The 16,560-nt window shown below is 37.3% G+C and overlaps 1 protein-coding gene and 1 long non-coding RNA gene across 3 annotated transcripts; both read right to left on the minus strand.

Moving 5' to 3' along the window:
* Positions 1–7,375: 7,375 nt before the first annotated feature.
* LOC117566101 (protein split ends) lies at positions 7,376–15,717 on the minus strand. 2 transcript variants are annotated; one of them, XM_034245570.2, is made up of 5 exons: positions 15,213–15,717; positions 9,185–9,359; positions 9,004–9,121; positions 8,174–8,946; positions 7,376–8,021 (listed from the first exon to the last, which is right to left on the minus strand). In XM_034245570.2, the coding sequence occupies exons 1-5, from the start codon at positions 15,504–15,506 to the stop codon at positions 7,534–7,536; spliced, it is 1,848 nt and encodes a 615-aa protein (XP_034101461.1). In that variant the 5' UTR covers positions 15,507–15,717; the 3' UTR covers positions 7,376–7,533. The 2 variants fall into 2 exon arrangements, with proteins under 2 accessions (XP_034101461.1, XP_034101462.1); XM_034245571.2 differs by having other exon boundaries at positions 7,870–8,021; positions 8,170–8,946; positions 15,213–15,716.
* LOC117566106 (uncharacterized) lies at positions 13,171–14,520 on the minus strand. The gene is made up of 3 exons (XR_004571961.2): positions 14,381–14,520; positions 14,006–14,313; positions 13,171–13,942 (listed from the first exon to the last, which is right to left on the minus strand). It is a non-coding gene; the product is annotated as an uncharacterized LOC117566106 (long non-coding RNA).
* Positions 15,718–16,560: the final 843 nt, after the last annotated feature.

Genomic DNA, 16,560 nt, shown 5'->3' on the forward strand with positions numbered 1-16,560 from the left:
TAGCGAAACCATTTGGTAATTCATCTCAGTATTGTAAAAGATTTTTTCAAAGACCGGCGATTAAAAAAAAAAACGAAACATGAAAGAGAAATGGTACAAATCGGGACTCTTCTGTTTATTGATGTCACTTGTGGTCTTAAATATTGGAGCAGACGAGACTCCAAGTGCGCAACAGAAACCAACAGGAATGGAGTGTGACGAAACATGTAGTGGAAATCAGAAACTATTTGACAACTGCACATGTGGTTGTGAAGAAGGATTTGAAAAAGATGATCAAGATTTTAATTGCGTAAAAAGTGTTTGTGATCCTGAATGCCCTTCCATGGATGGAGTGATATGTCTAGGGAATGAATGCGTTTGTGAAAAAAATTATTGTAATAAGAATGGGAAGCCTGGAGCCCCTAACTGCGTTTTAAATACAACAGCACAGTTTACTGAACAAAGGTTGGCAACAAAACCTGCGCTTCCCACCGACAACAATATGACAACACCTGTTTGTGATCCTCCATGTGAGGGCAAGGGAGTGGTATGTCAACGGAAAGAATGCGATTGTGAAAAAGAATATTCTAATGAGAATGGGAAGCCTGGAACCCCTAACTGCGTTTTGAATACAACAACACAATTTACCGAACAAACGTTGGCAACAAAACCTGTGCTTCCCACCGACAACAATATACCAACACCTATTCTCACTACTAATAGCACAAATGTAACATTACCACATACTCCCACAACTCAAAACTCAACGGCACCGAAGGCAACCTCACTTACCCCAACCAGTCAAGGCACTCTAACAATACATCTAAACATAACCACCATCACCCAGGATTCGAATTCTATGAAAAAACCTGACGAACAAAAATATGTAATGGGTAAATGGGCCATCACCGGAATTATCGTACTTGTAGCTTGTTTGGTTGGAGCTTTAGTATATGTGTGCTATAAGAATAGACATCGGGGATCTCTTAGAATCGCCACATCAACTACATTATAAGTTATCGTCTAACTTATCTCGGAGATACTTCCTATATATTCAAATAATGAAATAAATTTCACTTCATTTATTAGTTTAGTTGGTTTAAAAGAAATACAATAGAGTAAAAAAATCTCGCATATAATAGTTATACATATTATCGATCAAACTCACCGATTCATTCTCATAACCAGTATTTCTATAAATTGTTACGACATTAATCATTTATATGCAACGGAATTCGTGTACATTGTATTTATAAAGATTAAGATTCATATACCACCACAATTGTAAAGCAATATAAAGAGCAAGACCATTTGCCTATTCATCTCAGTACTGTGAAAGACTTTTTCGAAGATCGGCGAATAAAAAAAAAATTAAAATGAAGTGGTGCAAACCGGGATACTCTTGTTTATTGTTGTCATTTGTGGTCTTGACTATTGGAGCAGACGAGATTTCAAGTGTAGAACAGCAACTAATACAAACGGACTGTTTGGAAACATGTAGTGGAAATCAGACACTATTTGAGGACTGCACATGTGGCTGTGAAAATGGATTTCACAAAGATGAACAAGAAATTTATTGCGTAGAAAGTATTTGTGATCCCTCATGTGATGAAGATGGTGGGATATGTGTAATGGGTGAATGTATTTGTGATGAAAACTATTCTAATTATGGTATTCCTGGATCTCCTAAATGCGTTTTGACAACAACAACATAGCTTATCAACCAAACGATTTTAGCAATACCCGCGGATCCCACCGATAACACAACAACAACAACTGTTCCCACTACTAAGAACATAACAACAACAATTACAAAAGCACCACATATTTCAATAACTAACAGAAAAACAGAACAACAACAACACCTATTGCAACGAATACGAAGCCAACCTCACATTTTCTATGTGCTATAAAAATATATAGTAAATTGAATCACTTTGAGTTGCCACAAAACAAACACCTTATAGTTAATTACATAATTTATCTCGAAGATAGCTTCATATACATTCAAATATTGAAATAAAAAATACTTAATTTATTAGCTTAGTTGGTTTAATAGAAATACAACAATTTAAAAAATATTTTATATATGATTATACATATTATCGATCAAACTCACAGCCCGTATTTCTATAAATTGTTACTATATTAATCATTTATCTAAAACAAAACCCGTATGCATTGTATTTATAAAAGCTTAACTTGAAACAGCGGCGCTTAGTCCCCATCAAAACTCAAAAGCGTGCATAACATACAATTGTCAAAAATGGCAAATGGGATTTTTTGCTGCTTCACTGTACTCCTTGTACTAATCCTGAAGGCTAACGCTCAAGTTTTGATTGGTAACGATACAACTATTCCATCGGCGATAAGTACTCCGCATCCCGAAACAACATCAATACATAACTACTCTTCTGCAACAAAGTCAACCAAAACAACGACCATCAGTCCAATATTATCAACCTTTGAGTCAAGGCCAACCTACAGACCTCATATAAAAAAATTGAGTGGATGGGCAATCACCGAGATTGTAATTTTACTGGCGTGTATTATTGCCTTTGGCATATTTCTCTTTTGCAAAAACCGAAGACGAAGGAGTTATCTAGGGACACCGTTTATGGAAATCTGACGAAATACATATTGTACTATTCAAAATTGTCATAATTTATGTCCCAATTAATAGTATTTGATGAAAGTAAATAAAGATAATTATTTAATATTGGTAATTCGTTTATTATTGGCAATGGATCATAAATTAAACTTATTTAAATCTTACAAGAAAAAAGGAAATCTTACATAAGTTTGCAGATTATTTTGCTCTCCTTTTTATTGATACTGAACCAAAACAAAATAAACAAGTAAGAAAGCTACAGTCGCGTGTTCTCGACTGTGAGATTCCCGCTACCCATTTTAAACAAAAGAAATATATTTTGCGGTATTTTTCTCAAAATATATCGAAAAAAATAAAAAAAAATATTAAAATATACCAAAAATTGTATATTTGGTATATCGATATAGTACTGCATTCAAAATATACCATAGACGGCACAATGTACCAGATTGTCAGCCAAAACAACTAAGACCCCTAGTAAGTAGGCGTTTTTGCCCATACAAAAGTATTTCTTTAATATCTTACTCAATTTTTATCTCATCGTAATCATTTTCAGAAATCATAAATACTACAGTTATTACTATTATTACTATACTATATATTATTATGCACCAAAACTCGCCGCTCTAGCTTTAATTTTACGCTTGTTATTCGATTTTTTTTTATTTGCGGGGGCGGAAGTGGGCGTGGCAAAAATATGAAACAAACTTGACTTGCGTGCAATCATAACAAATGCTCTCGAAACAAAATAATGGCTCAATCTCTTATAGTCTCTGAGATCCAGGTGTTCATACGGATAGGCGGACTGACGAACATGGCTAGATCGTCTCGGCTGATCGGAGATGCCTCCTTCTACCTGTTACATGCATTTCCTGCCGGCACAAAGTTATAATACCTTTCTACCTAATGGGTAGCGGGTATTATTGCTACAACTGGCAATCTGGGTCTGCTAGGCTATGGTCACAGCGCCATTGGTAGGGAGACTAGTAGATACTTGGACTATACTATCCCCCTTACCAGTACTGACCATATTAACACAATATTCTTGGAACCGGAGTGCTGGCGGGAAGGGTTATGCATTCCCGAAGCCCTCAACCTCTTCACCGACGGGTCGAAGATGGATGATGGTGTCGGAGCGGCCGTGTACTGCCCAGACCCGGTCTCCAAACAATCCTATAAACTCCCAGACCATTGCAGCATCTTCCAGGCGGAAGTTTTTGCCATTGGCAAGGCTGCCGAATTGGCTCGGAGTACACAGCGTAATCACACCTCTATTAACATCTTTGTTGACAGCCAGGCTGCAATAAGATCAATGCACTCTGATGTGGTCAAGTCCAAAGTTGTCCTGGACAGCAGATGAGCAATAGAGTCGCTGAACGCATCTGCGGTCGTGCGTATCTATTGGATGCCAAGCCACCAGGGCATCGATGGCAACGAGATCGCAGGCACTCTCGCCAAAGAGGGAGTGAGGCTCGATGTCGGTAACATGTGCAATGATCCGATATCCCTGCGAACTCTAGGCAGTGAAATTGAGGTGCGCTCTAGACTTCAGTGGGACGCGAGCTGGCGTAATGCCAACTCGTGCAAAACTGCAAGCCTGATGTGTGCCTCTACTAACAAAAACTTAACCAAATTTGTCATGCAGCTTTCAAGGAAAGACTGCAGGCTAATGCTAGGCATTTTAACTGGTCACTGTCTGTCAGCTGTCCATGCTGTAAAGCTGGGCATCACGAACAGTGATCAGTGCAGGAATTGCAACGAACCCGGGGTTAAGGAAACACTTGAGCATCTTCTCTGTAGATGCCCAGCGTTATCCCGACTCCGGCTGAAATACCTTAATTCGTCGAGCCACAACGATCTTCGGGACGTTTCACGGCTACCTCCTAGGATGCTGCTGGCTTTTGCCAAAAACGCATCCATACTGTGCGACTTCTGAGACGAAGATACGCTACCGGTACAGCTACGGACCTCCACTGGTCTATGCCTTGCCCCGTACAGGGCAGCCGGTTCCAACTAACCTAACCTTGTTTCAAATTTTTGCCACGCCGGTCCCTTGCAAATCGCTATAACCGGAATCTACTGTAAATTACATTCACTAGAGCCGTGGGGCAAGCGCGTTCAAATTTGCCACAAAAAAACTTTTGCCTACTTTTAGGAAAGAAAAAATTCCAAGCAGCCAATCCAGTTTGTTAGTGCATGAAAGTTTTGATTTTGTTCAATACATTGCATTTAAAACGTCAATATGATATGTAAGTTTATTAATTATTGTCGACCGCTGCATTATACTCAAAAATTAAAATCTTTTAATATCGTTTATTTTGTTTTCTGCACATTTCATATATCCATCATATCAAATGCAGCTAACTTTGAATTACTGATTACTAAAAACATATTAACATACTACTTAGTCCATTAAACTAGAATCATGTGTCTAAGTTTCATTCCAAGACTTCAGTGCCTTGAATCATTTTGCTCCCCGCATCGCCCAGGCTGCTTAGATAATGATCATTGTTCCGCAAACATAGGTAGTATGTTTTATTCAGCTATTTAAATTATTCCTGAAGCAAAGCCAATGTAATCATAAGCAGCGCTGATGCATTCCATTCCGCTCGTTCCTCGCGCCAGATTCATTCATCGAATGGGCAACTCAAGATGACAGCTTAATTTAGTGAAACTCTTATTTTTCATATATTTTCTACTTATGTATAAATTGCGAAACCAGGTCATTCATTTGACTCGAGCGTATAATAACTACGAAAAAAAATATTTATTCAAAATATAAAAAGCACATGACTTAAAGTATACGTTTTACTGGAGATGCAGAATTGCTCTGCGGTTCCTAAGCCCCTATGCAGTTCTTAACTTACATACATAGGTGACTAGCATTATTATGGTGCAAGATTCATATACCAGCACAATTGAAAAGCAACATAAATAGCGAAATCATTTGGCAATTCATCTCAGTATTGTAAAAGCCTTTTTACAAGACCGGCGATTTAAAAAAAACGAAACATCAAAGAGAAATGGTACAAATCTGGACTCTTCTGTTTATTGATGTCATTTGTGGTCTTGACTATTGGAGCAGACGAGATTCCAAGTGCATAACAGCAACTAAAACAAATGGATTGTTTGGAAACATGTATTGGAAATCAGACCCTATTTGAGGACTGCACATGTGGCTGTGAAAATGGATTTCACAAAGATGAACAAGAAATTTATTGCGTGAAAAGTATTTGTGAAGATGGTTTGATATGTGTAATGGAGTAATCTGTTTGTGATGAAAACTATTCTAATTATGGTATTCCTAGATCTCCTATATGCGTTTTGACAACCAAACGATTTTAGCAATACCCGCGGATCCCACCGATAACACAACAACAACAACTGTTCCCACTACTAAGAACATAACAACAACAATTACATAAGCACCACATATTTCGATAACTAACAGAAAAACAGAACAACAACAACACCGATTGCAACGAATACGAAGGCAACCTCACCTTTTCTATGTGCTATAAAAATATATAGTAAATTGAATCACTTTGAGTCGCCCCATCAACCACCTTATAGTTAATTACATAATTTATCTCGAAGATAGCTTCACATACATTCAAATATTGAAATAAAAAATACTTAATTTATTAGCTTAGTTGGTTTAATAGAAATACAACAATTTAAAAAATATATTATATATGTTTATACATATTATCGATCAAACTCACAGCCCGTATTTCTATAAATTGTTAATCATTTATTAAAATCAAAACCCGTATGCATTGCATTTATAAAAGGTGAACTTGAAACAGCGGCGCTTAGTCCCCATCAAAACTCAAAAGTGTGCATAACATACAATTGTCAAAAATGGCATATGGAATTTTTTGCTGCTTCACTGTACTCCTTGTACTAATCCTGAAGGCTAACGCTCAAGTTTTGATTGGTAACGATACAACTATTCCATCGGCGATAAGTACTCCGCATCCCGAAACAACATCAATACATAACTACTCTTCTGCAACAAAGTCAACCAAAACAACGACCATCAGTCCAATATTATCAACCTTTGAGCCAAGGCTAACCTACAGACGTCGTACAATAAAATTGAGCGGATTGACAATCACCGAGATTGTAATTGTAATTATCCTGTCGATTATTATTTCCATCGTCATGTTTGTCTTTTGCAAATACCGAAGACGAAGGAGATATCTAAGTTATCATAATTTTTGTCAAAATTAATAGTATTATATTTGATGAAAGTAAATAAAAATAATTATTTAATATAGGTAATTTGTTTTATTGGCAATTGATCATAAACTAAACTTATTTAAATCTTAACCGAAAAAAGGAAAGTTTCATATACATGTTCTCCTTATTATTGATACTGAGCCAAAACAAAACATAACATTATTTTTCAAGAATGTAAGTATCCGGAAATGTATGACTATATCGTATCGGCTGCTGACGCTTAATCAATGATGACAATTCAACACTCCTTTCTTAGAGTATGGTGTTTGTCGAAATACTTTAATTAAATTGCTCCAAATTTATTTAACAACGATTTTTCTCCAACTGCATGACTGAAGGAAATTTGAATGGGAATTTTTGCAAATCAAACTTTATAACACGATCAAAATTTTTGGTTCCAGCTCCTGCCATTTGAGTCAGCAAATAAAGATTACCACATAGTATACATAGTATAGTATATATATATATATATATATATATATATATAGACGTATTATAAAATTAAACAAACGAAGAAATGTTATTTTTGTTTATTGTACATGTACTTTTATAGAATAATATAGAGTTTGCAAAAGTTATATTATATGTATGGCCATGATATTTCTGCGAATGTAATCCAAAACTACTTTTCAATTTAATGACAATTTTAAGAGGCAATGGACAAAGTATTAAAAAATTCCTTTGTATCAATGACAAACTCACAAATGGGCAATCTTTTGTGTTGTAATCTGGTTTGGTACCTGTAGAAACTTTGAATCTTGTGGTGGAATTATTAAGTGGGAAACATGAGAGTTTGGCGCATGTTGCTGTTGATGTTGTTGTGGATGGTGATTTGACTGCCGCTGCATCAATGGGGGCGGTAGATAGGCGGCTGCTATGGTGGAATGCTGGTAACGTATTTGCGAGGTGTGTGGTTGGTGAGGTTGCTGCTGCTGCTGCTGATGATGGTGGTGATGTTGATGTTGATGTTGATGTGGGTGTTGATGTTGCAGTTGCTGGAAGTGTTGTTGCTGCTGCTGCTGTTGCTGATGATATCGTATCTCGTCATAAAGATGCGAGTCGAGGCTGCCCTTGCGCGACTTCGGCGAGATTACCGAATAGAGTGACTCCTTCCTGGCATAGGCATATGGCGGTGTTCTAATTGATGAGTTATTACTAGGTGTATCATACAGTTCCGGTTGAGAAACTGCAAGAATTTCTTAAGAATTAGTTTGAATGATTAACTACGCGGCCAATACGATAAATAACTTGATATTCTTAACACGTTTTTATATTCATTAAGAATTCTCAGATTAGTCATCGAATCGCCCTCGCAACAGCCGGGCGACACTTACATACCCTCATTCGGTAGAGTTTGGCTAATGGCATTTGCAGCTGGAACTTTTGGCAGTGGTCCGTGAAATATTTTTCCCATAGCGCCAGACTCGCTAATCACAACTTCGGGATTGGTATTGTGGGGGTGAGTTGAAAGCGTGCCATTCGCATTATAGATGACAGCCTCCTTCTGGAGATGTTGTCGTCGATAGACATAAAGGAAGCCGAGCACAATGACAGTCATCAGCACAAGAAGTATGACGATCATTGTGCTCAGCAAACTGGTATCATGATCATGGGCACTTCTGCTCGGATTACTCTCGCCTGCCGCAAATCCCGCAAGGTTCAGCTGAGGCTGATGCTCCTGCGACACACTGCCACCATTGGTGATCACGTGTATGACCTCGGGAGTTGGCACGCCAGCCGCTGCGGCTGTGTGTAAGTTCTCCAAGAGGGCATTGCTCGACTCGTGCAGAATGATCTTGGGCGTGTGTGAGGCCTCCTGAACGGGCTGCTTGATCAGTATCACCTCGGGCAGCGGACTAGGCGAGGCCTGGTCAAGGCCTCCAGCTTCCTGCATGCTGCCAATGCGCTTGGCAATGCTATTGATATTGTGCGTAAGGTTCGCCATGGTCGAGTTGATGGTCTCCAGCACCACATGGCTGACATTCAAGGCACCCACCACATGATCCTGGCGTATACACTCGCCGGTCTGAGGATGGCACAGTCTCTCGGCACATTCGCATGCCTTGCGGCACATGACGCCATGTGTGCCCGGCGGACAAGGCTGTTCACAGCTGAAAGTTCACTTTATTCAGTGAATGAATCAATTAAAAATTGAGCGCTTTACTCACAATTGCCCTGCCCAGCCGGCGATGCAATGACAGACGCCAGTTTTGTTGTCACAGACCGCATCGTTTCGACATTGGCACGGATTCTTACAGTCCAGTCCCCAGCGATCGTGATCGCAGCCTGTAAAAATTATTAAATGGCAAATCAGATGAGACAATTGGCTGTAAGTGGCGGAGTACTCACGTTGAGTGCAGTGCTTGCCCGTGTAGCCTTCTTCGCAACTGCAGATGTCGGGCATAAGGCAGCTGCCGCGCCCACAGCCCCCCCGACAAATGGGCTTGCAACTGGCTTGGCTGTCCGAGAGATTGCCCTCATAGCCTTGACAGCAAAAGCGAACAGTGCGCGTTTTGTTCAGTTTCTAATATAAAACACAAAAGAATGTGGAAGTGAGTATACACTAAGAGTGAGAAGTATTTAGATAGAGAGAGCGGGAGAGAGAGAGAGAGTGAGATAAAAAGGAAAGAGAGAGAAAGAAAGATAAATACATAAAATAATGAGAGCAGCAATGTCAGAAATTTTTTAGTTAGTCATTCATCGTACTAATAATAAATAAAAAAAAAACATATTCAATTGTGAGTCGAACATTTATATTCAATAATATGCAGAAAAGGGCATCTCCAAAGTATAAACATATATTCTTGAACAGTGTTAACAGCCGAGACGATGTAGACTTTTCCGTCTGTCTGTCTGTCTGTTCGTCCGTATGAACACCTAGGAAGACTATAAGAGATAGTGATATTATTTTTTCACAACACTTGTTATTTTTGCACGCAGTTCAAGTTTGTTTCAAATTTTTGTCACGCCCTCTTCTGCCCCTGCGAATAATTTCATGGGCTTGAAATTCTCATTAAAGAAATAATCAACATCTCTAAATGAAAACAGCGGTCTTTCAAAAAATGATTCATATAGTTTATGGAATACATAATATCTATAGAAGACTTGTGGCCATTATATTTATATTTATTTTTTATGAATTTTTGTTATCAATATGAATTTCCTGTTGAAACCTTCAAATTCACAAACGGCTTGAGAGCATATCTCAATATCGTTAGTTCTGTACAAGCAGTTTGTGGATTCGGACGTCGTAGACTACAAGAGTTTTTAAAAATGAATATCAACAAAATTACGTGCAATATATTTTCGGCTTTGATGCTGATGTTCACTTGCGTATTCAAGTTTGTTTCAAATTTTTGCCACGCCCACTTCCGCCCCTTTAAAATCAAAAAAATCGAATAACAAGAGTATTTTAAAGCTAGAGTTACGAATTTTGGTATATACAGTAATAACTATAGTAGTTATAATCCTGAAAATTTTATTGCGATCAGAAAAAAATCGTGGAAGTTATTAAAGAAAAACTTTTGTATGGGCAAAAACGCCTACTTACTAGGGGTCTGAGTTGCTTTGGCTGACAATCTGGTATATTGTGCCGTCTATGGTATATTTTGAATGCGGTACTATATCGATATACCACATATACCATTTGGTATATTTTTAGTATTTTTGCAGTATATTTGGTATATTTTGAGAATAATACCGCAAAATATATTGCTTTTATTCAAAATGGGTAGCGGGTATCTCACAGTCGAGTACACTCGACTGTAGCTTTCTTACTTGTTTAAAAATGGGTAGCGGGTATCTCACAGTCGAGCACACTCGACTGTAGCTTTCTTACTTGTTGAATTCTACTACAGTGTAATCAATTCGAATTTCCTGTTTCGAACTTCAAATTCACAAACGGCTTGAGAGCATATCTCAATAGTTAGTTCTGTAAAGCAGTTTGTGGATGAAGACTATCAAAAATGAATATCAACAAAATTACGTGCAATATATTTTCGGCTTTGATGCTGATGTTCACTTGCGTATTCTCCTAGCTGTTGGAAGTCATGATGATCGAAGTGACAACTCAATCAAAATCATCTTATGAAACAGAAGAAACCACACAAGTCACCGATGTAACACAACCAACAACCGTTGCACCTCCTCAAGTCACCGACGTAACACAACCAACAACTGTTGCACCTCCTGAAGAGATGCATGGATGGGAGGAATCTTGTATAATCCTTGCGATTTCTGTACTTCTAGTTGGAGTCTTCATATACTTGATTTGCAAAGTTAAAAATAACCGCGCCTATGATGTGCGATCAGCGCAGCGTGTTTAATTTTTTATAATAATTGGACATCATTCCAAAACAAATTACATTATAAAATTATGATTTATTATAAAAAATTTAAAATTTAAACTTTTATTAAATTCTATTAAAAGTGAAATTTGTTCAATATTTTGCAATCGGTTAAATAAATGTAAAAATCATTTTATGTTCAACAAAAAGAAAATAAATGGTTTGTTTTTAAAAAAAAGAAATAATTATGAAAGCTTCAGTCGATTGTGTTCGACTATGAAATACACGCTACCCATTTTCAATAAAACCATATTCTAAATATGTTACTAAAAAATAATTCAAATACACTGAACGCGTAAATGGGTATATCGATATAGTTCATTCAAAATATACCTAAGAGTTGATGTTATTTCCCATACAACAGTTTAAATAACTTAAATAACTTAAATAACAGGAATTGTAAGAATTATAGCTGGTATTGTTTGTATAAAAAATCGCAACTGTACTTTCAAAATTACGCTTGGTTTTCAATGGTGCGGAAGTGATCTGCGTGCAAACATAACAAGTGTTGTCGAAAAAAGTTATATCTCTATGTCTTATATTCTCTGAGATCTTGGTGTTAATACGGACAGTCGAACAGACAGAGAGAAATGTGTATTTTATTTCCTGTTACGGACTTCTATTACCGAGATTTAAGATTTGAACTGAAAATATACATATTTTATTTTTTTGTATTTAAACATTTGAAGTATATAAATTTTATATCTTTTAACATTTTTTTTTAATATGCAATAATTAATTTGTTTTCTTTTTTATTTGGTTTATCGGACTAGACAATATATATTATTACGCATACTTTCGTCATTTGAGATTTATTATTAATTTATTTAAATGCTCCTAAAGGTATACTAATAGTTGGCTATTTAAATAGTACGCCCAAAAGTATGCCATATATTTTTTTTATTATTATTAAGTAGCATTCATATATTCATTCCGCAATAAAAGTACGCAAAACATTAAATTTTTAAATTGATGCTAATTTTTCGTGCTTGCACTTTATGCAGTTTGTAATGCGATGCTTAATATTTGAAAAAGATTTGTAAGAACAACTTCGAAAACAGTTTAGTAGAATTCTAAGACGTTTTGAAAAGTCGATGGCAGTCAATGCTTATGCTTATGCGTTTTCAAACCATTATGGCTTAATACTAGCTTCTTGGAATATCTTAGAAATGTATTAGTAAGTATCCACCCTATTAGCAGTGCTAAAATTATTTGTGGGAATGTGTGAAACATAAATGAAAGATAGTTGGAAGACAATATATTCACTTGTAAAATTAACAAAATAATACAAAAAATTAATAAAACTGAATTAATTATTGAAAGTAATAAATTAACTTATTTTTCAAAAAAACTGAGTAAGAAGCTGTTCTGGCTCCGATGTTCACAATTCAAAATCAGCATTACGATAATCGTAAGGAGTGTCACTTTACAATGACAATTTTCATATAATTCAATTTTCTTCATATGTTATCATCTTAATCATCAATTTTGACACCAGAGCTGATGCGGAAAATCTAATCATCAACTGAGAGCACTCCGTTGATGCTACATACGAATATTCCCTTCCAAGCAATTCAATGTCAATTTACTGGCCCTCATTGAACTTTGTAACGCTGCTCAATTCTTGAGATTTACAAAAGTCAAAGCGCTGATTATAATAAAGCTGAGACCCACAGGGCGAGCCCACAACCACAGTCATGCACTCACACAAAGACTCAGACATTCATAAATAGTCCACCCCTTGAGTTGCCAATTTAATTGAATAACTGAATGCGAACAGCTTCTCACAATCATTTGCAGTGTCCATGCCAAAGCATTCCCGGCTTTCATTCACTACTCGTATAATCCCGCCCAACTTACGCATTGTTCTGTCAGATACTGATGAATTTGTATCCGTGGCCGTTGTTGTTGTGCCTCAGTCTGTGTTTGTCACAGCATAAATTAATAAGGCGGAAATTTTAATATAAACACAGATATTCGATTCGAATTTTTCATTTATTTTTTTCTTTGTACTGTTTTTCCTGTTTTATCGCTGTTTTGCATTCGGTGGAAGCATAATTAAGTGCAGCCTTTTGTCAAATGTTCACCATAAATATGACAAATACCTCATACTAAGTACTCGACTGGTAATTGAATACACGTTGAGCAATGGTTTACATCTACATAAGCGACTCAAATTACGACCACAACTCAAATAGCTTCCAGCTCTCTTCTTCGTCGCCATCTCTCCTTCTCTCTCTCTTTCTATCTGCCAGTCAATCAATCATCTGATTTAGAAATTTAACTCTTAGGCGCCGGGGTAGGTTTTTTTTATGTAATTCACTTGATTTGAAAATCTTTTTTGGAAAATCTTTCGGCACTTAGACGACGCGTCGTTGCAAATTTGAAGACAGAAACTTGTTTTATTTTCCAACTCGTAAATGGCTTTTCGACACTGTATCATTTTGTTGTTGTTGTAATTTTCATGTTAATTAATTAAACGTAATTGGCAATTAGCAGAGGCATTTACTGTGCAAATATTTCGTTGCAAAAATCTAACACCAAAACATGAATTTCTCACCACATATTTGGGACGCACCTAGAAAAACTGGGATAGTGTAATTTAGTTGGCAAAACAATTAGATTGTGATTAATTTCCTTTGCAGTGTCTGCTGCTCTGCTTTGAAATCTAAATCAATTTAATTGCGTTGGCATTTCTTAGTTATATTTTTCAAGATTCCGTGACCGCTCCAGGAAAAACCCAATGATGAAATCTTAAATACTTAAATTATGAAATTAATGTTTATCAAGCTAAGCAGCCACAAATACACAACCACACACGCACATGCACATGTCCACCATTTGCACAAATAATTAGAGCCGAAACTGTAAACTAAGCTAAAACTGGCTGCATCTTATGGCCACTTTGTGCCGCACGCTGCGGTGATGCAATCGAAAGTGTGTCAACAGCTTCGAATGCGACGACGACTGCAAATTCGACTTCGACTTCGACTTCAACTTGGACTGCAACAACGACAGCAACTTCAACACTAACTGCCCCAAAACTCCTTGCTAGTGGAGCACTTAATTGTGCTGTTGGCCTGCCTGCGCATAGATGCTGGATTTTCCGCTTTTCATTTGCACTTTCCGTCACTGACACCATGACATAATTATTATTTTTTTTAGTTTATCCAAATAAAAATATAAAAACCAGCCATACCTGATTAGGCGCCACATAGTCAACCGGATTCTGACCATATTTGCTATTCACTTGTTTTTCTCGATTTTTCTCGCTTTTTTACTCACTACAAAAGTGTTTACTCTCATCTGCGTTGACAGTATTTTCATACTATAAAAAATAGAGCAAGCATTTACTATAGCTTAATAATGGAGTTAGTGGGTGCCTAATATAGGGGTATAAAAACACGATTTATTTACCAGGAAAAGCCTCCCATTCAGTATTATAAATCACACATTTGGCAGCGTATTCGTATCTAGCATTCACTTTGAAAATGCAATATGCATATCGCGTATACGACGAGGGCGCCCAAAAGTTCATACAACTTTTGGCAGCCAAGGACGTTACCTGCCGCTTTATTTTCGTGGGTCAAAACCGGTCGCAATTATTGAAGTTTCAATGGTTTTTCACACACACACAAACACACAGCTGCGACTTCCGTTCTGTGTGCTATAGAGTTTCCTCTCAGCGAGCTTGCGCAACTTTTTCATCATAAGTTTTGTTTCTTTTGGTTTGACAGAACCCATAAAATATACTTAAAATATGAGAAAAATAATCAAAGGCAGCCATCGAATGTTGCCAATTTAATGGAATAGCTAGACGATCGGCTTCCTGGTTGAGCAAATGAAATCAGGTTTGTGGGGCAAGTGGCCAAGACTTGGTAAATGGCCACTGCGAAGGTGTTGCCACTAGTGAGGAGGATGACGCAATAGCTACCCGCTAAGGTAGAGCCGGCAGTTAAGCAGTTAAGCAGTGGAAACACCTGCTGCCAGCTTAGGCAGATTAACTATATAGTAATAGTAATAATACTCACCTGCACTCTCATCACCTCGCGCATTTCCGTCTTGAACGAGGAGCATCGCGGCGGTATATCCAAGCACCAGCTGGATGTACGAACTCGCACTGGCTGCACCTCCGGCACCTGGATCACCTCCTCATAGGGCTCCTCGCGTGTGCAAATATTGCCCGCAGCCTGTATCGATGGCAAGGCCATAGCTGTAGGACCCATCTCCTTGAGATATGTGTTCACTCGCAAGCTGCTGTTCTGAGAGCAAATGCAGCTCAGTTGCCAGAGAAACAACAACAGCAAGATTTGAAACTGTTTCATATTTACAATAGTTTTATAATTTCAATGCTGGAGTCACTTAATCACTGGCCAGCAAGTTGCATTTATTTCACAAACATTTATTTTCAACTTAATTTATTTGTATTTGTATATGTAACTTCACTTTCTTGAACTTTCGCTGACTTTCTAAACAGTTCTGATTCTTTCCGCTCGACTTGCGTTGCGTGTGCGTTGATTGCGCGACTCTCATAAAGACTGTTTGATCCCGCAGCTCAGTCGCATGTTCCTTCTCCAAAAACTCAGTCAGTAAACAGTAAACAAACACACACACACGCACACACTCAGAAATTATAAAAAAAAAAATAAGTTTTCATTGCAAATTGTCGACGGCGACGACACTTTTTGTCGAGCTAATGAAGGCCGTCGTGCGCTTGGCGGGTCTGAGGCGGCGACAGGGCGGAAGTACGCAATGCACAGTTAAATTCTACAATGAAAGTGAAATGCGAGACACACACGCACAAACTCTACACTACAGCTGCACTCAACTCTCCACAACGATCGAGTTACGCTTCCCCCCGCCCCATCACCCTGCCAGACAGACGATGATTGCATCTAATTGAAATGTTGATAATGTCCTTAACATGCTGATGCAGTTGTCGTTGCTGCGAGGTAAACGCGCTTTTGTTTTTATACCCGGTAGTCAGCGATTGGCAAGGTGTAATGAGTGTGTGCCCATCTTTTGACTTTGACATTAACAATAAAATTAAAATTACATTTTTAATGTTAAATTAGAGTATGACATTATTGTCATATGTATAACTTCCAGAGTTCGGGTATATTAAAGTCGAACACACTACTGTTGAGCTTTCTTACTTATTTTTATATTTTATCTTATTACTGCGCTTTTCTGTTGCTGGCATAAATGTCATATTGAAGGAAGAAACGTGGGAGAAAGTTAAGCCTAAGTTAATCTAAATAGTTTGACATATACGAATTAATATGAAATTAAGAAATGGATCTATAGTACTTAATCAAAACAGATCTAACTTGAAAAGACTTTTAATTTTTAAATTACATTTTAAGAAATTTTTTTTAT

This window comes from Drosophila albomicans, chromosome 2L (assembly GCF_009650485.2).
Source record: "Drosophila albomicans strain 15112-1751.03 chromosome 2L, ASM965048v2, whole genome shotgun sequence".
NCBI classification, from domain to species: Eukaryota; Metazoa; Arthropoda; class Insecta; order Diptera; family Drosophilidae; genus Drosophila; species Drosophila albomicans.

What these genes read in the sequence shown, in the direction of transcription:
- LOC117566101 (XM_034245570.2), bottom strand. Translation starts at nt 15,506, where the DNA reads ATGAAACAGTTTCAAATCTTGCTGTTGTTGTTTCTCTGGCAACTGAGC. An exon ending in GGGCAAGCACTGCACTCAAC is followed by an intron (nt 9,122 to 9,184) that starts GTGAGTACTCCG and finishes TAATTTTTACAG; the next exon opens with GCTGCGATCACGATCGCTGG. An exon ending in CCAAACTCTACCGAATGAGG is followed by an intron (nt 8,022 to 8,173) that starts GTATGTAAGTGT and finishes AAATTCTTGCAG; the next exon opens with TTTCTCAACCGGAACTGTAT.